General features: G+C 38.7%; 1 protein-coding gene across 18 annotated transcripts in view; it reads left to right on the top strand.

Annotated features, from left to right (window-relative positions):
- The window catches only part of LEPR (leptin receptor), a 109718-nt gene that overhangs the window by 14291 nt on the left and 71914 nt on the right, over positions 1-23513 (top strand). For 16 of the 18 annotated variants that reach the window (XM_078332146.1, XM_078332145.1, XM_035251761.3 and 13 more), the window contains one exon: positions 13823-13882. The exons of the other annotated variants lie outside the window; for them this stretch is intronic. In XM_078332146.1, coding sequence (XP_078188272.1) covers positions 13843-13882 — 40 coding nt within the window. In that variant the 5' untranslated portion in view covers positions 13823-13842. The remainder of the gene's footprint in view (positions 1-13822; positions 13883-23513) is intronic. 18 annotated transcript variants of the gene reach the window in all.

A 23513-nucleotide genomic window follows, 5' to 3' on the forward strand; every position in this document is an offset into this window, starting at 1 on the left:
TCTATTGAGATAATCATGTGGTTTTTGTCATTGGTTCTGTGTATGTGATGATGTTTATTGATTTGAGTATGTTCAACCAGCCTTGTATCCCAGGAATGAAGCTGACTTGATTGTGATGGATAAGCTTTTTCATTGCTTCTGGATTTGGTTTGCCAGTATTTTATTGAGGATTTTTGTATTGAGGTTCATCAGGGATATTGGCCTGCAATATTCTTTTTCTGTTCTGTCTATGCCAGGTTTTGGTATAGGATGATGCTGGCCTCATAAGATGAGTTAGGGAGTAGTTCCCCTTTTTCTATTGTTTGGAATAGTTTCAGAAGGAATGGTACCAGCTCCTCTTTGTACCTCTGGTAGAATTAAGCCGTGAATCTGTCTGGTCCTGGGCTTTTTTTTGTTGGTAGGCTATTAATTACTGCCTCAATTTCAGACCTTGTTATTGGTCTATTCAGGGATGAGACTTCTTCCTGGCTTGGTTTTGGGAGAGTGTATGTGCCCAGGAGTTTATCCATTTCTTCTAGGTTTTCTAGTTTATTTGATTAGAGGTGTTTATAGTATTCTCTGATGGTAGTTTGTATTTCTGTGGGATCAGTGGTAATATCCCCTTTATCATTTTTTATTGTGTCTATTTGATTCTTCTCTCTTTTCTTCTTTAATAGTGTGGCCAGTGGTCTATCTATTTTGTTAATCTTTTCAAAAGAAACCAGCTCCTGGATTTATTGATTTTTTTGAAAGGGTTTTCTTATCTCTCTCTCTCCTTTAGTTCTACTCTGATCTTAGTTATTTCTAGTCTTCTGCTAGCCTTTGAATTTGTTTGCTCTTGCTTTTCTAGTTCTTTTAATTGTGATGTTAGGATTTTGATTTTAGATCTTTCCCACTTTCTGATGTGGGTATTTAGTGCTATAAATTTCCCTCTTAACACTGCTTTAGCTGTGTCCCAGAGATTTTGGTATGCTGTGTCTTCTTTCCCATTGATTTCAAAGGGCTTACTTATTTCTGCACCTTAGTTTTGTTATAGACCCAGTAGTCATTCAGGAGTAGGTTGTTCCATTTCCATGTAGTTGTGTAGTTTTGAGTGAGTGTCTTAATCCTGAGTTCTAATTTGATTGCCCTGTAGTCTTCAAGACTTATGATTTCCATTCTTTTGCATTTGCTGAGGAATGTCTTACTTCCAATTATGTGGTCGATTTTAGATTAAGTGTGATGTGGTGCTGAGAAGAATGTATATTCTGTTGATTTGGGGTAGAGAGTTCTGTAGATGTCTATTAGGTCCATTTGGTCCAGAGCTGAGTTCAAGTTCTGAATATGCTTTTTAGTTTTCTGCCTCATGGATCTGTCTAATATTGACAGTGGGGCATTAGAGTCTTCCAATATTATTGTGTAGGAGCCTAAGACTCTTTGTAGGTCTCTAAGAACTTGCTTTATGAATCTGGGTGCTCCTGTATTGGGTGCTTATATATTTGGGATAGTTAGTTCTTCTTGTTGTATTCATCCCTTTCTCATTATGTAATGTCCTTCTTTGTCTTTTTTGATCTTTGTTGGTTTAAAGTCTGTTTTATCAGAGAGTAGGATTGCAATCCCTGCTTTTTTTTTTTTTTGCTTTCCATTTGCTTGGCAAATATTACTCCATCCCTTTATTTTGAGCCTATGTGTGTCTTTGCATGTGAGATGGGTCTCCTGAATACAGCACACTGATGGGTCTTGACTATATCCAATTTGCCAGTTTGTGTCTTTTAACTGGGGCATTTAGCCTGTTTACATTTACGGTTAATATAGTTGTGTGAATTTGATCCTGTCATTATGATGCTAGCTGGTTATTTTGCCTGTTACTTGATGTACTTTCTTCATAGTGTCGATGGTCTTTACAATTTGGTATGTTTTTGCAGTGGCTGGTATGTATGTTTTTGCAGTGGCTGGTGTCAGTTTTTCCTTTCCATATTTAGTGCTTCCTTCAGGAGCTCTTGTAAGGCAGGCCTTGTGATGACAAAATCACTCAGCATTTGCTTGTCTGTAAAGGATTTTATTTCTCCTTCACTTATGAAGCTTAGTTTGGCTGGATGTGAAATTCTGGGTTGAAAATTATTTTAAGAATTATTGAATATTGGCCCTCACTCTCTTCTGGCTTATAGGGTTTCTGCAGAGAGATCCACTGTTAGTTTGATGGGCTTCCCTTTGTGGTAACCCAACCTTTCCATCTGGCTGCCCTCAACGTTTTTCCCTTCATTTCAATCTGATGATTATGTGTCTTGGGTTGCTCTTCCTGAGGAGTATCTTTGTGGTGTTCTCTGTATTTCCTGAACTTGAATGCTGGCCTGTCTTGCTAGGTTGAGGAAGTTCTCCTGGATAACATTGTGAAGAGTGTTTTTCAACTTGGTTCCATTTTCCCCGTCAGTTTCAGGTACACCAGTCAAATGTAGGTTTGTGCTTTACACATAGTCCCATACTTCTTGGAGGCTTTGTTTGTTAGTTTTCATTCTTTTTTCTCTAATCTTGTCTTCATGCTTTATTTCATCAAGTTGATCTTCAATCTGTGATATCCTTTCTTCCACATGATCAATTCAACTATTGATACTTGTGTATGCTTCACAGAATTCTTGTGCTGTGTTTTTCTGCTCCATCAGGTCATTTATGTTCTTCTGTAAACTGGATATTCTGGTTGGCAATTCCTCTATCCATATTTCAAGGTTCTTAGCTTCCCTGCATTGGGTTAGAGCATACTCCTTTAGCTCGGAGGAGTTTATTACCCCCCTTCTGAAGCCTACTCTGTCAATTCATCAAACTCATTCTCTGTCCAGTTTTGTTTCCTTGGTGGTGAGGAGTTATAATCCTTTGGAGAAGAGGCATTCTGTTTTTTGGAATTTTCTGCCTTTTTGCATTGGTTTTTCCTCATCTTCATGGATTTATCTACCTTTGATCTTTGATGTTGGTTACCTTCGGATGAGGATTTTGTGTGGATGTCCCTTTTGTTGATGTTGATTCCTTTCTGTTTGTTAATTTTCCTTCTAACAGTCAGGCCCCTCTGCTGCACGTCTGTTGGAGTTTGCTGGAGGTCCACTACAGACCCTGTTTTCCTGGATATCGTTTGTGTAGGCTGCAGAACAGTAAAGATTGCTGTCTGTTCCTTCCTGTGGAACCTTTGTCCCAGAGGGGCACCCACCAGATGCCAGCCTAAGTACTCTTGTATGGGGTGTCTGTCAACCCCTGTTAGGAGGTGTCTCCCAGTCAGGAGACACAGGTGTCAGGGACCCACTTGAGGAAGCCGTCTGTCCTTTAGCAAAGCTTGAGTGCTGTTCTGGGAGATCTGCTGCTCTCTTCAGAGCCAGTGGGCAGGAATGTTTAAGTCTGCTGAAGCTGCACCCACAGCCACACCTTCTCCCAGATGCTCTGTCCCAGGGAGATGGGGGTTTTATCTGTAAGTCCCTGACTGGGGCTGCTGCCTTTCTTTCAGAGATGCCCTGCCCAGAGAGGAAGAATCTAGAGGGGCAGTCTGGCTACAGTGGCTTTGTGGCACTGTGGCCCAGTTTTAACTTCCAGGTGGCTTTGTTTATGCTGTGAGGGAAAAACTGCCTACTCAAGCCTCAGTAATGGCAGATGCCCCTCCCCCCCACCAAGGTCCAGCATCCCAGGTCAGACTTCAGACTGCTGTGCTGGCAGCAAGAATTTCAAGCCAGTGGATGTTAGCTTGCTGAGCTCCATAGGGGTGGCATTTGTTGAACTAGACCACTTGGCTTCCTAGCTTCAGCCCTCTTTCCAGGGGAGTGAACAGTTCTATCTTGCTAGAGTTCCAGGTGCCACTGAGGTATGAAAAAAAACTCCTGCAGCCAGCTTCATGTCTACCCACACGGCCACCCAGTTTTGTGCTTGAAACCCAGGGCCCCAGTGGTGTAGGCACCTGAGAGAATCTGCTGGTCTGCAGGTTGTGAAGACCATGGGAAAACTGTAGTATCTGGGCCAGTGCATTGTTCTTCATAGCACAGTCCTTCACGGCTTCCCTTGGCTAGGGGAGGGAGTCCTTGACCCCTTGCACTTCCCTGGGTGAGGCAACTCCCTATCCCACTTCGGCTCACCTTCTGTGGGCTGCACCCACTGTCTAACCAGTCCAAATGTGATGAGCCGGGTACCTCATTTGGATATACAGAAATCACCCACCACCTGTGTTGATCTTACTGGGCATTTCAGATTGGAGCTGTTCCTATTCAGCCATCTTGCCAGCCACTCCTGCCTCCTCTTTTTTTGTGTTCTTCTTGCTAAATTTATTTTATTGAGCACAGCAATAGCATGTTCTCCCATAGGAAGCTGACTAACAAAATGTGCAGCATATAAAATATGTGCTATTTGCATAGAAATAATTTGCCAACTTCAGGAATCAGTTTGAGACTCACATAACACCCGGATAAATGGTTCTTCTGCAGAATCTGATTCAGAGGAGAATCGTGAGGTGTAATGATTGAGAGATCTGTGGTGAATAATTGAATTGTAGGAATGGCCACAATAGACTTTTCTATTAATATTTCTGAAAAGTAGTGTTATGGAGCGCATATTATTAAGCTATTATTTTTATTATTATTATTTTTTGAATTTTTTATTGCATTTTAGGTTTTGGGGTACATGAGCATGCAACACAGTTGTGTAGGTACACACATGGCAGTGTGTTTTGCTTCCTTTCTCCCCTTCACCCACATTTGGCATTTCTCCCCAGGTTATCCCTCCCCACCTCCCCCTCCCAGTGGCCCTCCCCTTTTCCCCCCAATAGACCCCAGTGTTTAGTACTCCCCTCCCTGTGTCCATGTGTTCTCATTTTTCATCACCCGCCTATGAGTGAGAATATGCGGTGTTTCATTTTCTGTTCTTGTGTCAGTTTGCTGAGGATGACGTTCTCCAGATTCATCCATGTCCCTACAAACGACACGAACTCATCATTTCTGATTGCTGCATAATATTCCATGGTGTATATGTGCCACATTTTTCCAATCCAGTCTATTATCAATGGGCATTTGGGTTGATTCCAGGTCTTTGCTATTGTAAACAATGCTGCAATGAACATTCATGTACATGTGTCCTTATAGTAGAATGATTTATAGTCTTTTGGATATATACCCAGTAATGGGATTGCTGGGTCAAATGGAATTTCTATTTCTAAGGCCTTGAGGAATTGCCACACTGTTTTCCACAATGGTTGAACTAGTTTACACTCCCACCAACAGTGTAAAAGTGTTCCTTTTTCTCCACATCCTCTCCAGCATCTGTTGTCTCCAGATTTTTTAATGATTGCCATTCTAACTGGCATGAGATGGTATCTCAATGTGGTTTTGATTTGCATCTCTCTGATGACCAGTGATGATGAGCATTTTTTCATATGATTGTTGGCCTCATATATGTCTTCTTTCGTAAAGTGTCTGTTCATATCCTTTGCCCACTTTTGAATGGGCTTGTTTGTTTTTTTCCTGTAAATCTGTTTGAGTTCTTTGTAAATTCTGGATATCAGCCCTTTGTCAGATGGGTAAACTGCAAAAATGTTTTCCCATTCTGTTGGTTGCCGATTCACTCTAGTGACTGTTTCTTTTGCTGTGCAGAAGCTGTGGAGTTTGATTAGGTCCCATTTGTCTATTTTGGCTTTTGTTGCCAATGCTTTTGGTGTTTTGTTCATGAAGTCCTTGCCTACTCCTATGTCCTGGATAGTTTTGCCTAGATTTCCTTCTAAGGGTTTTATCGTGCCAGGTCTTATGTTTATGTCTTTAATCCATCTGGAGTTAATTTTAGTGTAAGGTGTCAGGAAGGGGTCCAGTTTCTGCTTTCTGCACATGGCTAGCCAGTTTTCCCAACACCATTTGTTGAACAGGGAATCCTTTCCCCATTGCTTGTTTTTGTCAGGTTTATCAAAGATTGTATAGTTGTAGATATGTTGTGTTGCCTCCGGTGCCTCTGTTTTGTTCCATTGGTCTATATCTCTGTTTTGGTACCAGTACCATGCTGTTTTGATTACTGTAGCCTTGTAGTATAGTTTGAAATCCAGTAGTGTGATGCTCCCCGCTGTGTTCTTTTTGCTTAGAATTGACTTGGCTGTGCGGGCTCTCTTTTGGTTCCATATGAAGTTCATGGTGTTTTTTTCCAGTTCTGTGAAGAAAGTCAATGGTAGCTTGATGGGGATAGCATTGATTCTGTAAATTACTTTGGGCAGTATAGCCATTTTCACGATATTAATTTTTCCTAACCATGAACATGGAATGTTTCTCCATCTGTTTGTGTCCTCTCTTGATTTCGTTGAGCAGTGGTTTGTAGTTCTCCTTGAAGAAGTCCCTTACATTCCTTGTGAGTTGTATTCCAAGGTATTTTATTCTTTTTGTAGCAATTGTGAATGGCAGTTCGTTCTTGATTTGGCTTTCTTTAAGTCTGTTATTGGTGTAGATGAATGCTTGTGATTTTTGCACATTGATTTTATATCCTGAGACTTTGCTGAAGTTGCTTATCAGTTTCAGGAGTTTTTGGGCTGAGGCGATGGGGTCTTCTAGGTATACTATCATGTCATCTGCAAATAGAGACAATTTGGCTTCCACCTTTCCTATTTGAATACCCTTTATTTCTTTTTCTTGCCTGATCGCTCTGGCTAGAACTTCCAGTACTATATTGAATAGGAGTGGTGAAAGAGGGCATCCTTGTCTAGTGCCAGATTTCAAAGGGAATGCTTCCAGTTTTTGCCCATTCAGTATGATATTGGCTGTTGGTTTGTCATAAATAGCTTTTATTACTTTGAGATACGTTCCATCGATACCGAGTTTATTGAGGGTTTTTAGCATAAAGGGCTGTTGAATTTTGTCAAAGGCCTTCTCTGCATCAATTGAGATAATCATGTGGTTTTTGTTTTTGGTTCTGTTTATGTGGTGAATTATGTTGATAGACTTGCTTATGTTGAACCAGCCTTGCATCCCCGGGATGAATCCTACTTGATCATGATGAATAAGTTTTTTGATTTGCTGTTGCAATCGGCTTGCCAATATTTTATTGAAGATTTTGCATCTATGTTCATCATGGATATTGGCCTGAAGTTTTCTTTTATGGTGGGTCTCTGCCGGGTTTTGGTATCAGGATGATGTTGGTCTCGTAAAATGATTTGGGAAGGATTCCCTCTTTTTGGATTATTTGGAATAGTTTCAGAAGGAATGGTACCAGCTCCTCTTTGTGTGTCTGGTAGAATTCGGCTGTGAACCCGTCTGGACCTGGGCTTTTTTTGTGTGGTAGGCTCTTAATTGCTGCCTTGACTTCTGACCTTGTTATTAGTCTATTCATAGTTTCAGCTTCCTCCTGGTTTAGGCTTGGGAGGACACAGGAGTCCAGGAATTTATCCATTTCTTCCAGGTTTACTAGTTTATGTGCATAGAGTTGTTTGTAATATTCTCTGATGATGGTTTGAATTTCTGTGGAATCTGTGGTGATTTTCCCTTTATCATTTTTTATTGCATCTATTTGGTTGTTCTCTCTTTTCTTTTTAATCAATCTGGCTAGTGGTCTGTCTATTTTGTTGATCTTTTAAAAAAACCAGCTCTTGGATTTATTGATTTTTTGAAGGGTTTTTCATGTCTCAATCTCCTTCAGCTCTGCTCTGATCTTAGTTATTTCTTGTCTTCTGCTGGGTTTTGAGTTTTTTTGATCTTGCTCCTCTAGCTCTTTCAATTTTGACGATAGGGTGTCAATTTTGGATCTCTCCATTCTCCTCATATGGGCACTTATTGCTATATACTTTCCTTAGAGAGTGCTTTAAATGTGTCCCAGAGGTTCTGGCATGTTGTGTCTTTGTTCTCATTGGTTTCGAAGAACTTCTTTATTTCTGTCTTCATTTCATTGTTTACCCAGTCAACATTCAGGAGCCAGTTGTTCAGTTTCCATGAAGCTGTGCGGTTCTGGGTTGGTTTCTAAATTCTGAGTTCTAACTGGATTGCACTATGGTCTGAGAGGCTGTTTGTTATGATTTCAGTTGTTTTGCATTTGCTGAGGAGTGCTTTACTTCCAATTATGTGGTCAATTTTAGAGTAGGTGTGATGTGGTGCTGAGAAGAATGTATATTCTGTGGATTTGGGGTGGAGAGTTCTGTAAATGTCTATCAGGTTTGCTTGCTCCAGGTCTGAGTTCAAGCCCAGGATATCCTTGTTGATTTTCTGTCTGGTTGATCTGTCTAATATTGACAGTGGAGTGTAAAAGTCTCCCACTATTATTGTGTGGGAGTTTAAGTCTCTTTGTAAGTCATTAAGAACTTGCCTTATGTATCTGGGTGCTCCTGCATTGGGTCCATATATGTTTAGGATCGTTAGCTCTTCTTGTTGTATCGATCCTTTTACCATTATGTAATGGCCTTCTTTGTCTCTTTTGATCTTTGTTGCTTTAAAGTCTATTTTATCAGAGATGAGAATTGCAACTCCTGCTTTTTTTTGTTGTCCATTTGCTTGGTAAATCTTCCTCCATCCTTTTATTTTGAGCCTTTGTGTATCCTTGCATGTGAGATGGGTTTCCTTGATACAGCACACTGATGGGTTTTGGCTTTTTATCCAATTTGCCAGTCTGTGTCTTTTGATTGGTGCATTTAGTCCATTTACATTTAGGGTTAATATTGTTATGTGTGAATTTGATACTGCCATTTTGATGCTAACTCCAGGCCCTGCTTGTCTGGGGTGCACCTATAGCAGCTGCGTAACAGTGAGGGATGCTACCAGTTTCTTTTTCTGCTATCTTTGTCCCAGGATGATGCCTGCCATATGTCAGTCTTTTGGATATAGAGGGGTCAGGGAGCTGCTTGAGGAGACAGTCTGTACTTTATAGGAGCTCAATTGCTGAGCTGTGAGCTCTGTTGTTCATTCAGGGCTGTTAGGCTGCTATGTTTGATTCTGCTGCAACCGAGCTCATTAAAAAAAAAACCCTTGTTTTCTCAAATGCTCTGTGTTGGGGGGTTCGGGCTTTATTTTTGATGTCCATTGAGGTGTCCTGCCCAGCTAGGAGGCAGTCTAGTCACTGTTTGCCTGCCGAGGCTCCGCCCTTCTGTTGTGTGGTTCGCCCAGTTGCTGTAGGCTCTGCTCTCCTGCTGCGGTCTCCGCCATGGGCTATGCCCTGCAGCGGAGTCTCTCTGTTGTAGTGGGTTGCCTCGGCAACGGCAGGCTGCATCAGCAGTGGGCGTATATCTCAGTAGGGGCGGGTTGCCTTGGTAATGGTGGACGCCCCTCCCCCACAGAGCGTCTCAGGGACCGTCTGCACGGGGAGCCTTTGGAATCGCGGTTTTGTCCGTCCCACTGGGCTACCCCAAACACTGTGTCCCTGCAATTTCCTGGGCTGGCCCACTGTCCAAGTCCCGTTCAGTCACAAGTCCAGCCCTCTCAAGTCCCAGGTTGCCGGTTCAATAGGGCACCCGGACAAGCACGCCCTATGGGGAGCGCTGGGTAGGGCCGGCCGACGCCACCCCGGCTGCCGGCTTCGCCAGGCAGTACCTCTACCTGGCATCCCGCGTCTCCTTTATACTTGGGAATTTCCCCGTTCTGTGGGCAGCAAAGATCAGTCTGGAAATGCAGCTCTGACTCACCTCTCCGCGGATTCAACGAGAGCTTCAATCCTGGGTTGTTCTCACAGCACCATCTTGAGTCCTCCCCCCGTATTATTTTTAATAGACATCCCATACTTTTATGTGGTCTATAAGACAAAGTCAGCTTAGTGTACATTATTCAATTACTTTACTTTGGAAGTAGACACAGGGGCCTACGCTGCTCAAATCTATAATATAGTTACCTTATGATAATTTTTTATGGCCATAATGGGCATTTGCTTATTTTTCTTTGAAAAATGTTTTCAAGCTATACTTGTTTCTGCTGTAATAGAGAACTTTGGCAACATTCATTTTAGTTGTGAGAGTAGAGCCACAATTATTTTCTAATGAGAAGTGATTAAGCCCTTTCCTTACCCTAGTCCAGTTCTAAGTATTGCCAGTGGTGATTGGGGTAAAGGTTACTCTGGCATGTTTCCATGTCATGTGAGGATGTCAGCCCTACCATCTTTTTGAGTGACTGCCAAGGGACATTACTCCTTTTAACTGTCAACAGAGAATGACTACTTCTATGGTCTGAATGTCTGTGTCACCACAGAATTCATACATTGAAACCTAATAACCAATGCAATAGCATTAAGAGTTGGGGCCTTTAGGATGTGATTAGGTCATGAAGGTGGAGCCCTCATGGAAGAGGATTAGTGCCCTTATAAGAGAGGCTACAGGGCAGCTTGTTCACCCCTTCTGCCATTTGAAGACACAGCAGGAAGTCACTGTCTATGAGAAATAGTCCCTCACCAGAGATGGAATCTGCTGGCATGTTTATCTTGGACTTTGCAGCCCCAGAATTGTGAGCAATGAATTTCCATTGTTTGTAAGCCCCTGAATTTGTAGTATTTTGTTATAGCAGCCCAAATGAATGAAGATAACTGAATTCCAGGGTAATGTTAGGCAGTATTAGCTTAACTCCTTATAGTGTGCTGTCTGACTGGCTCAGTTCATGGAGCTCTACTTGTGGAATGTGCATTATATTTATTTATCTATGTCAGAAATTCTTAATCCTTGGATAAGTTTCAAGGGATTGTTAACCCCTTGATATTATAGCCCTAATTTTTGTTGTATGTGCTTCCTCGTGGTGTTGACACACTCCTTCCACCAAAATTCTCAGTGAGGTCCATGTTCCAATCCATGTTCCAAAAAATGGTTAAGAATCACCATATTGAAGTTCTTCTTGTGATTATGCCAGATTCTCAAAGACTTGTGTCTGGATGATTGGAGAATGCCTCTTTGGAAATTACTTTTGTGCATGTTGGCATCAGGAAGGTGCTGAAATTTCAGATGAAATGGCCAGGGAAGGCTTCTTTGAGAAGGTGACTTGAGCAGTGGTGAGAGCAGTGGATGATGAGTGGGATATGGGACCTTGTAGTCCTGCTCAGGACTTGGACTTTTAGAGAGACATTATCCAGTTAATGTGTTAATAAGATCACTGTGACTGCTGTGTCGGAGAGACATCATCTGATCTGTGTTAAGAAGATCACTTTAGGCCGGGTGCGGTGGCTCAAGCCTGTAATCCCATCATTTTGGGAGGCCGAGGCGGGTGGATCACGAGGTCAAGAGATCTAGACCATCCTGGTCAACATGGTGAAACCTGTCTTTACTAAAAATACAAAAAATTAGCTGGACATGGTGGCATGTGTCTGTAATCCCAGCTACACAGGAGGCTGAGGCAGGAGAATTGCTTGAACCCAGGAGGCAGAGGTTGCGGTGAGCCGAGATAGCACTCCAGCCTGGGTAACAAGAGCGAAACTCCGTCTCAAAAAAAAAAAAAAAAAAAAAAGAAGATCACTTTAATTGCTATGTTGATAACTGACTGAACCGGAATCAAGGGCAGAAGCAGGGAGACCAGTTAGGAGGCTCTTCCGATAGTTCTGGGAAGAGACAATGGTGGCTTAGAACAGGGTACTGGTAGTGGAGAGGGTGACAAATTATTAAAATTTGAAATTCCTTTCATACTCTGTCATTATTAGGATGATCATGAGGATGTTAGCTGTTATCTTATAAAATTAATCAATAAAAATTTCTTACTGTTCTTAGTGTTAGGATTATTTGCACTCTAGTTCTAAACTGTTACTTTCATTTTAAGTACTTAGAATTTATAATTGAACAAATCGACCATAAGAAAATTTAGAACAAATTAATGGTTCATCCTTAGGAAGTGTCTTCAGATTAATGGTCATCCTATCATTAATTTTTAATTTGCTTCATTCTTTTTTTCACATATTTAAAAAAATTCTGTCACTTTTCCTGTGTGTTTTTTTTTCTTTTTTTTTTTTTTATCAGACAGTCTCACTTTGTCACCCAGGCTGGAGTGCAATGGGGCAATCTCAGCTCACTGCAACCTTCACCTCCCAGGTTCAAGTGATTCCCCTACCAGAACCTCCCAAGTAGCTAGGATTACAGGCAGTCACCACCACACTCAGCTAATTTTTGTATTTTTAGTAGAGATGGGGTTTCACTATGTTGGCCAGGCTGGTCTTGAACTGACCTCAAGTGATCCACCTGCCTTGGCCTCACAAAGTACTGGGATTGCAGGCATGAGCCACTGTGCCTGGCCTTTTTTTCTGTATTATTTGTGTTTTTAAAAAACTTATTTGTATTCCTTTTTGTACAATTTAGGGTGCATATGTTTCTCTCATTGAATCTATGTCAGATACCACTTTCACGGTCTCTTTAAGATTGTGTCTATGTCCTTTTTATACTTGTGATTGTTTCTCTGTCATTTAAGGATGAAACCTGACTGCAAGAATCTAAACCATCAGAATAGTTTGTGTTTTGCATGGAACATTAAATAAAGACATGGTTGTTATATGTAAGGAAAGCTGAAAACTACTGATCTATTTGATCACTTAATTTAGGAGACCAGACGAGTTAGGAGTGAGTCAGATCAATTGTACAACGGAATTAACTAGTCACTAGTCCGTTTAATCAAAACAATCCAGTGATATATTGCATTTGTGACACATCCTGATTATAAAACTTGCCTTCGAGTTTATTTTATGAGTACATTTTATATCAAGAACAGGTAGCATACAAAGCAGGGAGGAATTTTTACTAGTTTAATATAATTAAATCATGAGAGTTCCAAACACTGAACTGATTTCTAGAAATCCTAAAGAAACATTGTGATATCAGTGTATAAAGAACAAACATTTTGATGACAACCTTGTAGTCTGAAAAACAAATTTACCAGATTACCCATTGTTCATACTCATTTATTTTCTTCCTGAGAGTAAGTTGTAAAATAAATGAACATGTTTTTCCATTTACTTATCATGTGGTGCCAATTCTTAGATATGAGGTATGACACATGTTTCTCACTTAATGTTTTATAATATTCTTTGTGGTAGAGTTGTGGTTTCTATTTTAAATTACATCTCTCAGAATCATAGGCAGCTCTGAAAAGGGTTTAGGGACCATTTAATGGTCTGATTTGTAGATGAGGAACCTGAGGTTTAGAGTGTTGAAAACCCAAGTCCCACAGCTGATTAGCCATAGAGCTTACACTGGCACCCAACACTCCTAACAAGTAGGTTTTCATCCAAAGTCCAAGCCCAATATATTAAAATTATGCTAGTATTTTGATTCATGACATCGTAGTACAAATAATCATATTTGTGATATTTCAAATTGAGTAGAACTCATGGGAAATCTTATCTCTGAAGTCATGCATTCATTTGAGTATATTAGGCCATCAGACTTTCAGTTATTCTAACTCTCCAGTATTACCTCATCTGCAAATGAACAATGTTTCCAAAAGCATATAAATTTCTCCTCTTTATTGGAAATAAATAGGCAGTTGTTACCTATGCAATAATTACTTGGCCTTGTAATATCATAGTAAAGATGAAGACTTTAATAAATAAGGGAAATTTAAGAACTGAGCATGAAAAAAATTGAAGATGGTGACATTAATGTTGTTAAATTAGCTGTTACATTTAATCAACATTGTGAGCACTCATGTTTAGTTAAAATTTCAGTCTTATCCTGTGACACCTGTCCTGGTTTGTTATGGCATAAAGAACACTCAGTTACAATTTTTTTTGGCTTGTATTTTTAATGATTTAAGATAGGATGTGTAAAGGAATAAATCTATAACATAATTTAATGTGAGATATTTCCCAGATATTGATCTAGAGTATCACAGGTTATTAAAATTTAGAGAGCTACTTATAATCCCTTTCCTTTTATGTTTTCCACAGACATATGGATATGTGTGTGTGTTTTGATTTTAGATTTACTCTTTTCCAGGTGTACTTCTCTGAAGTAAGATGATTTGTCAAAAATTCTATGTGGTTTTGTTACCCTGGGGTAAGTTATTTGCTCATTTGCTGTTTTAATGTCCTTATACACGGCAGAGATTTTGCCTTTAGAGATGCTGTTTCACTTATTAACTAACAGAATTTCCTTTTTGTAATTAGGAATTCTCATATATACTTAACTGTTAAAAATGCAAATCATAGTATAGGTGGAAAAATGAAAACCCTTCCCAACCTCCTAAAGACAACCTGATGGTGTATCCTTCCAGTATTATAACACACACACACACACACACACACACACGTACACAGACACTCATATCTATAGCTTCAAAAATAGCACTGGTCTATACATGTTGTTCTGCATGTTTCTTTTTCCATTTAATAGGTTTCCAATTTATCATGATGGGAAAATTTGTATATCTTTGTATATTTGGAAACATATTTCTATAGATTAATTCTTAAAGAGGAATGTCTATGTTAAATATTATGTACATTTGTAAATTTGATACTGTCTCCTCTACAAAGCTTTATACATTTTTCTGTTCCAACATGAGTGAGAATGCTCTTCCATTGCATTTCTGCCAAAGATGCATATTATCATTCTTTTACTTTTGTCCTGTTTGATAAGCAAAATATGACATCTCATTTCACTGTTATTTATTTGAGTTTTCATGAGCTTGAGTACTGTTTAGTGATCATTTATATTTCTCATGAGATTTTCTAGTTTGTTTACTTTGACCATTTTATTGTTGGGTTTTATTGGTCTTTGCTGAATTTTAGAAATTTTTAAAATGTAAGAGATACTTAACACTGTATTAGGGCTCTCCAGAGAAACAGAACCATTAAGAAGATTGTGTGTGTGTGTGTGTATTATATGCATATATAAAGATATTTATTATAAGGAATTGGCTCCTACAGCTATGAAGGTTGGAATGTCCCAGGATCTGCAGTCAGCAAGCTGGAGACCCAGGAAAGCAGATGATGTAGTTCTAGCCTAAATTCAAATGAAATCTAAATCCAAAGACCTGAAAACCAAGAAAGCTGATGGTGTGATGGTGTGAATTTTCAGTCTGAATGCTCACAGTCTTGAGACCTAACAGCCACTGCTTTGGTTCTGGCCCAAAGGCAGGAACAGACCCACATCTCAGTTCAAGGCAGTCAGGCAGCAGGAGTTTCCTATTACTAAATCTTTTTGTTCTATTCAGGTCTTCTATTGATTGGAAGAGCCCCGTCCACATAAGGGAGGGCAATTTGTTTTACTCAGTCTATCAATTTAAATTTAATCATCTAGAAACATCCTCACAGACACACTCAGAATAATGTTCGAACAAATGTCTGGGCACCCTGTGGGTCCAGTCAAGGTGACACATAAAAGGAATCAGCACAAGCCTTAACAATTTATTATGTTTGTAGATATTTTCTGACTGCCCATTATTTACTTTTTAACTTTGTTTTCTTTCACTGGCACCAGTGTGTATACTTAGACACAAGATGTAATAACATTTAAATATTTTAATTATATTTAGCAAATGTAGCATTATTACATTAAATACATATCAGATGGTAGTCAAAACTTAAATTCTCTATATCAAGAAGGAGTTTAGTTGGTGATAATATTTAAAATAAATGACTACAAAATAAAATGATAAATTATTTATTCTGAGATGGAAGGGAGATGCCGTTATAAATGCTAGTCCCTGTTATGACTCTGGTAAATGATGACAAATGTCATGTTATAAGGAAATATTATCAAGGTATGGTGTATATATTGGAAATTACCACCTTGAATATCTCCAGAAGAATGCTTTCAGAAATTAAATATATACCAATGGGTCTTGATTTTTTTATCCAATTTGCCAGTTTGTGTCTTTTGATTGGGGCATTTGCCTCATTTACATTTAAGGTTAATATTATTATATGTAAGTAACTTGATCCTGCTATTTTGATGCTAGCTGGTTGTTTTGCCCATTAGTTGATAGTTAGTTGTAGTTCTCCTTGAAGAGAACAACAAACCACTGTTTATTCATAGTGTTGATGGTCTTTACAGTTTGGTATGTTTTTATGGTGGCTGGTACTGGTTGTTCCTTTCCATATTTAGTGCTTCCTTCAGGAGCTCTTGTAGGGCAGGCCTAGTGGTGATGAAATCTCTCGGCAGTTGCTTGTCCATAAAGGATTTTATTTCTCCTTTGCTTATGAAGCTTAGTTTGGTTGAATATGAAATTGTGGGTTGAAAATTCTTCTCTTTTAGGATGTTGAATATTGGCCCTCACTTTCTTCTGGCTTATAGGGTTTCTTCTGAGAGATCCTCTGTGAGTCTGATGGGCTTCCCTTTGTGGGTAACCTGACCTTTCTTTCTGGCTGCCCTTAGCATTTTTTTCTTCATTTCAACCCTGGTGAATCTGATGATTATGTGTTTTGGGGTTGCTAATCTCAAGGAATATCTTTGTGGTGTTCTCTGTATTTCTTGTATTTGTATGTTGGTCTGCCTTGCTAGTTTGAGGAAGTTCCCCTGGATAATATTCTGAAGAGTGTTTTCCAACTTGGTTTCATTTTCCCCATCACTTTTAGGTACACCAATCAAATGTAGATTCAGGAAGCCCATCTCATGTGAAAAGACACACATAGGCTCAAAATAAAGGGATGGAGGAAGATTTACCAAGCAAATGGAGAGCAAAAAAAAGCAAGGGTTGCAATCTTGTGCTTTGATAAAACAGACTTAAAACCAACAAAGATCAAAAAGAAGGGCATTACATAATGGTAAAGGGATTAATGCAACAAGAGAGCTAAGTATCCCAAATATATATGCACCCAATACAGGAGCACCCAGATACCATAAAGCAAGTTCTTAATGACCTACAAAGAGACTTAGATTCCCACACAGTAATAGTGGGAGACTTTAACACCCCACTGTCAATACTAGACAGATCAACAAGACAGAAATTTAACGTGGATATCCAGGACTTGAACTCAGATCTGGACCAAGTGGACCTAATAGACAGCTACAGAACTCTTCATCCCCAATACCCAGAATATACATTCTTCACAGCATCACATTGCACTTTTTCTAAAATTGACCACATAATTAGAAGTAATTAATTAATTCTAATCTTCAGCAAATGCAAAGGAATGGAAATCATAACAAACAGTTATGATTTCAGACCACAGTGCAATCAAATTAGAATTCAGGATTAAGAAATTCACTCAAAACTGCACAACTACAAGGAAACTGAACAACCTGCTTCTCAATGACTACTGGATAAATAATGAAATGAAGGCAGAAATAAAGATGTTCTTCAAAACCAATGAGAACGAAGACACATAGTACCAGAATCTCTGGGACACATTTAAAGCAGTGTCTAGAGGGAAACTTATAGCACTAAATGCCCACATGAGAAGTGAGGAAAGATCTAAAATTGACACACTAACATCACAATTAAAAGAACTACAGAAACTAGAGGAGCAAGATCAAACAAATTCAAAAGCTAGCAGAAGACAAGAAATAACTAAGATCAGAGCAGAACTGAAAAAGATAGAGACACAAAAAATCCTCCAAAAAAATCAATAAATCCAGGAGCTGGTTTTTTGAAAAGATCAACAAAATAGATAGACCACTAGCCAGACTAATAAAAAAGAAAAGAGAGAAGATTCAAATAGATTCAATAAAAAATGATAAAGGGGATACCATCTCCCATCCTATGGAAATACAAACTACCATCAGAGTTTACTACAAACACCTCTATGCAGATAAACCAGTAAATCTAGAAGAAATGGGTAAGTTCCTGGACACTTACATCCTCCCAAGACTAAACCAAAAAGAAGTTGAATTCCTGAATAGACCAATAGATCTGAAGTTGAGGCAACAACTAATAGCCTACTAACAAAAAAAGGTCCAGGTCCAGACAGGTTCACAGCCGAATTCTACCAGAAGTACAAAGAGGAGCTGGTACCATTCCTTCTGAAACTATTCCCAACAATACAAGAAGAGGGAATCCTCAATAACTCATTCTGTGAGACCAATGTCATCCTGATACCAAAACCTGGCAGATACACAACTGAAAAAGAAAATCTCAGGCCAATATCCATGATGAACATTGATGCAAAAGTCTTCAATAAAATACTGGCAAACCTAATGCAACTACACATCAAAAAGCTTATCCATCACAATCAAGTCGGCTTCACCCCAGGGATGCAAAGGTGGTTCAACATCTGCAAATCTATAAATGTAATCCATCACATAAACAGAACCAAAGACAAAAACCACACGATTACCTCAATAGATGCAGAGAAGGCCTTCAACAAAATTCAGCAGCCCTTTATGCTAAAAACTCTCAATAAACTAGGCATTGATGGATCATATCTCAAAATAATAAGAGCTATTTATGAAAAACCCACAGCCGTATCATACTGACTGCACAAAACTGGAAGCATTCCCTTTGAAAACTGACACAAGACAAGGATGCCCTCTCTCACCACTCCTATTCAACATAGTATTGGAAGTTCTGGCTAGGGCCATCAGGCAAGAGAAAGAAATAAAGGGTATTTGAACAGGAAGGGAGGACATCAAATTGTCCCTGTTTGCAAATGACATGATTGTATATTTAGAAAGCCCCATTGTCTCAGCCCAAAATCTCCTTAAGCTGATAAGCAGCTTCAGCAAAAGTCTCAGGATATGAAATAAACGTGCAAAAATCACAAGTATTTCTATACACCAATAACAGACAGAGAGTGAAATCATAAGTTAACTCCCATTCACAATTGCTACAAAGACAATAAAATACCTAGCAATGCAACTAACAAGGGATATGAAGCACCTCTTCAAGAAGAACTACAAATCACTGCTGAAGGAAATGAGAGAACACAAACAGATGGAAAAAAATCCCATGCTCATGGTTAGGAAGAATCAATATTGTGAAAATGGCCATACTGCCCACAGTAATTTATACATTCAGTGCTATCCTCATCAAGCTACTAACACCTTTCTTCACAGAATTGGAAAAAAAAACCACCTTAAACTTCATATGGAACCAAAAAAGAGCCTGCAAAGCCAAGACAATCCTAAGGGGGGGAAAAATCCTCCAGTGTGAAGCTGGAGGCGTCACACTACCTGACTTCAAACTATATTACAAGGCTACAGTAATCAAAACAGCATGGTACTTGTACCAAAACAGATATAGACCAATGGAACAGAACAGAGGCTTCAGAAAGAATATGACACAACTACAATCATCTTTTATTTGACAAACTTGACAAAAATAAGCAATAGGGAAAGGGTTCCCTATTTAATAAATAGTGTTGGGAAAACTGGCTAGCTATGTGCAGAAAGCTGAAACTGGATTCCTTCCTTACACCTCATACAAAAACTAACACTAGATGGATTAAAGATTTAAACATGAGGCCTAACAGTATAAAAACTCCAGAAGAAAACTAGGCAGTACCATTCAGGAATAGGCACGGGCAAGGACTTCATTACTAAAATACCAAAAGCAATGGCAACAAAAGCCACAATAGACAAATGGGATCTAATTAAACTTAAGATTTTCTGCACAGCAAAAGAAACTATTAATAGAGTGAACTGGCAACCAAAAGAATGGGAAAAAATTTTTGCAATCTACCCACCTGACAAAGGGCTACTATCCAGAATCTACAAATAACTAAAACAAATTAACAAGAAAAAAACAACCCCATCAAAAAGTGGGCAAAGGATATGAACAGATGCTTTTCAAAAGAAGACATTTATGCAGCCAACAACCATATGAAAAAAAGCTCATCATCACTGGTCATTAGAGAAATGCAAATCAAAACCACGGTGAGATACCACCTCACACCAGTTAGAATGGTGATCATTAAAAAATCGGGAGAAAACATGCTGGAGAGGATGTGGAGAAATAGGAACACTTTTACACTGTTGGTGGGAGTGTAAATTAATTCAGCCATTGTGGAAGACAGTGTGGCAATACTTCAAGGATCTAGAAATAGAAATACCATTTGACCCAGCAATCCCATTACTGGATATATATCCAAAGGATTATAAATCATTCTATTATAAACACACATGCACATGTATGTTTATTGTGGTACTGTTCACAATAGCAAAGACTTGGAATCAACCCAAATGCTCATCAATGATAGACTGGATGAAGAAAATGTGGCACATATACACTCTGGAATACTATGCAGCCATAAAAAAGGCTGAGTTCATGTCATTTGCAGTAACATGGATGAAACTGGAAACCATCATTCTCAGCAAACTGACACAAGAACAGAAAACCAGACACCACATGTTCTCACTCATAAGTGGGTGTTGAACAACGAGAACACATGGACACAGGGAGGGGAACATCACACACTGGAGTCTGTTGGAGGGTGGCGGGCTAGGGGAGGAACAGCATTGAGGGGGATTGGGGAGGGATAGTGTTAGGAGAAATACCTAATGCAGATGATGGGGCAATAGATGCAACAAACCATCACCATGGCACGTGTATACCTGTGTAAGAAACCTGCATGATCTGTACACGTACCCCAGAACTTAAAGTATAATGAAAAAAACAAAACAAAAAAAGAAATGAAATGTATACTAGTCCTTCCTCCTTCTCACTGCAGGAATATCCTCAAAAGTTTCAGATGTTCCTTCAGTATCTTATGTTTTTAACTGTTATGAACTATTTCAGTCTTCTGCTTAAAATTAGTCATACATTGCCGATAACTTTTTTTCTGAGATGGAGTCTCACTCTGTCATCCATGCTGGAGTGCAGTGCTGCAATCTCAGCTTAATGTAACCTCTGCCTCCCAGACTCAAGTGATTCTCCTGCCTCCCGAGTAGCTGGGACTACAGGTGTATACCACCCGTCCTGGCTAATATTTTGTTTTGTTTTGGTAGAGACAGGGTTTCATCATGTATGCCAGGCTGGTCTCCAACTCCCGTCCTCAAGTGATCCGCCCACCTTGGCCTCCCAAAGAGCTGGGACTACAGGCGTGAGCCACCACGCCTGGCTGATACATTGCCAATAAGTTTTGAGCATACCATTCTCATATGTTACTTACCACATTCTGGTAGCATTCTGATTTTCTTAAACCAAATCATCTAAGTTAGATTGCGATCCAAGTTTTTGAAATCAAAGTTAGGTTATCTTTAACAAAACTCATGTGATTTGGCAACTGTTTATCTAGCTTTCTTTAACGAAACTTATGTTGTGGCAATTTTATCTGGCAACTGTTACCTGTGTGTCAGCTGGTTCCGAGCATCTCCTTGGCTACTCCAATCTAAGGAAGCCCTTCTAAGCTGCCCTATAGGTCTTCCTTGTTGTACATACTTCTTTCTCATTGCAGCCATCTGTATACTTCCAGAAAATAACTCAGCTCCACTGTTACAGATTTCCAAAAAATTATGCCACAAGGGACTATCAAAGAGAAATAACTCATTCTTTTTTCATATTCTCTATTTTTATTAGATATATTTAAGGGAACTATTCATTCTTTTTTATAATTCTCAATCTAATTTTTGTTAGACTCTAGTGTTTTACATTGGCTTTCTGAAAGGTTTTGGTTTGACCAAGTTTGTGAATCAGAAGAAATCCTGGGACATTGTTACCTAATAAGATATGCCTTTGGGTGAAAATTCTAGACCCTCTTTACGGTTTAGGATTCATTTTGAGGGAAAGAAATATCATTTGAAAAGGATGAAGGTGGATAAAGTGGACTCATCTTTTCCTTTGAGTCTGCATCAATAGTTGCTATGTTTTTGAAGTTCATTATTACATTTTACATTTAAATACTTCTGTAACGATTTTAGGCTAATTTATTTCAAGCAACTGAATCCTTCATGTAGACCTAGATTACATAATGCTGTAAATTAGTAATATTACATATTCTTGGTATTGTAAGTGTCTTCCCTTCAAAAAACTATTCTGTTTTCTTCAGGTGTTCTGATTTTAGAAACATGTTAGAAGGAGTGAAGTCCAAAGGAACGTAATTGTAATACGGAATTATTTTTGGTAATGTTGTGATACCTAATTGTCTTCAGTATGGCCATAGTCATATTTGTTACATTAATCACTTTGGCCTCAATTTTTGCATCTATACATATTTATATTAATTTATATTTATAGAAATATTTAGTAACTAAACTATTAATAGTCATTACTTATGTATCATTTGAATATTTTCACAGATACTGCTTTTGTAATAAAAAATAAATTTGTGGATTGATTAAAATGTTTTTATTTTCTTCCATTTTTAAACAGCCTTTATTTTTTAGAGCAGTTTTAGGTTTACACCAAAATTGAGAGAAAGGTACAGAGATTTTTCCATAGACTTCCTACTCCATACATGCATACCCCTCTGTTACCAACTGTCCCCCCTCAGAGTGGTACACTTGTCACAATTGATAAACCTACATTGACACAGCATCACTCGAAGTCCATCATTTACATTGCAGTTCACTTTTGTTGTATATTGTGCGAATGATGGCAAATGTACATATAGTGTCTTTTATCTGCTACTGTAGAGTCATACAGAAGAATTTCACTGCCCTTCCCATCCTTTATGGCCCGCCTATTCATCCTTCCCTTCTCCCTAACTCCTGGGAACGGATAATCTTTTTATTGTTTCCATAGTTGTGCCTTTTCATATTGGTTTCTTTCACTATAAAGGAACAATATAGTATGTAGCCTTTTCATATTGGTTTCTTTCACTTAGTAATATACATTTATGTTTCCTTCATGTCTTTTCTCTCTTTAAATTTTTATTTTTATTTTTATAGATTCAGGGGTTAAAAGTATGGTTTTGTTATGTGGATGTATTGTGTAGTGTCTGCATCACCTGAATAGTGAACACTGGGCATGATATATAATTTTTCACCCCTCACATAATAGTCCCCAGTGTCTATTGTTCCCCTCTGTATGTCCATGTGTATGCATTGCTTAGCTCCTATGAGTGAGAACATGTGGTATTTGATTTTCTGTTTCTGAGTTATTTCACTTAGGATAATGGCCTCTAGCTCCATCCATATTGTTGCAAAATATATGATTTCATTCTTTTTTATGGCTGCATAGTATTCCATAGTGTGGTATGGGGTGTGTGTGTGTGTGTGTCTGTGTGTATCTGCATGCTTATGTGTGTGAATATTCCACACTTGTTTTTAATACAGTCATTCCCTGAGGGACACTTAGGTTGATTCCATGACTTTGCTATTGTGAATAGTGCTGTGACAAACATATGCCTTTTTGTTATAACGATTTCTTTTCCTTTGAGTAGGTACTTAGTAGTGGGATTGCTGGATTGAATGATAGTTCTACTTTTACTTCTTTCAGAAATCTACACATTGTTTTTCATAGTGATATTGGGCACTTTTCATGTTTATTGGCTGCTTGTATATCTTCTTTTGAGAAATGTCTGCTCATTTCCTTTGCCTTCTTTTAAATGGGGTTATTTGTTTTCTTCTTGTTAAATTGTTTGAGTTCCTTCTAAATTTTGGATATTAGTCCTTTGTTGGATGCATAGTTCTGGAAGAGTGCTGGAACCTCCATGTCTTTTTGTGACTTGATATCTTATTTCTTTTTATCACTGAATAATATTTAATTGTCTGGATGTACCACATTTTACCCATTCACCTACTGATGAACATCAGGGTTACTTCTATTTCCTTACATTATTACATTTACCATAACTTCAAAATTCTCTTT

Source organism: Callithrix jacchus, chromosome 7 (assembly GCF_049354715.1).
Source record: "Callithrix jacchus isolate 240 chromosome 7, calJac240_pri, whole genome shotgun sequence".
NCBI lineage: Eukaryota > Metazoa > Chordata > Mammalia > Primates > Cebidae > Callithrix > Callithrix jacchus.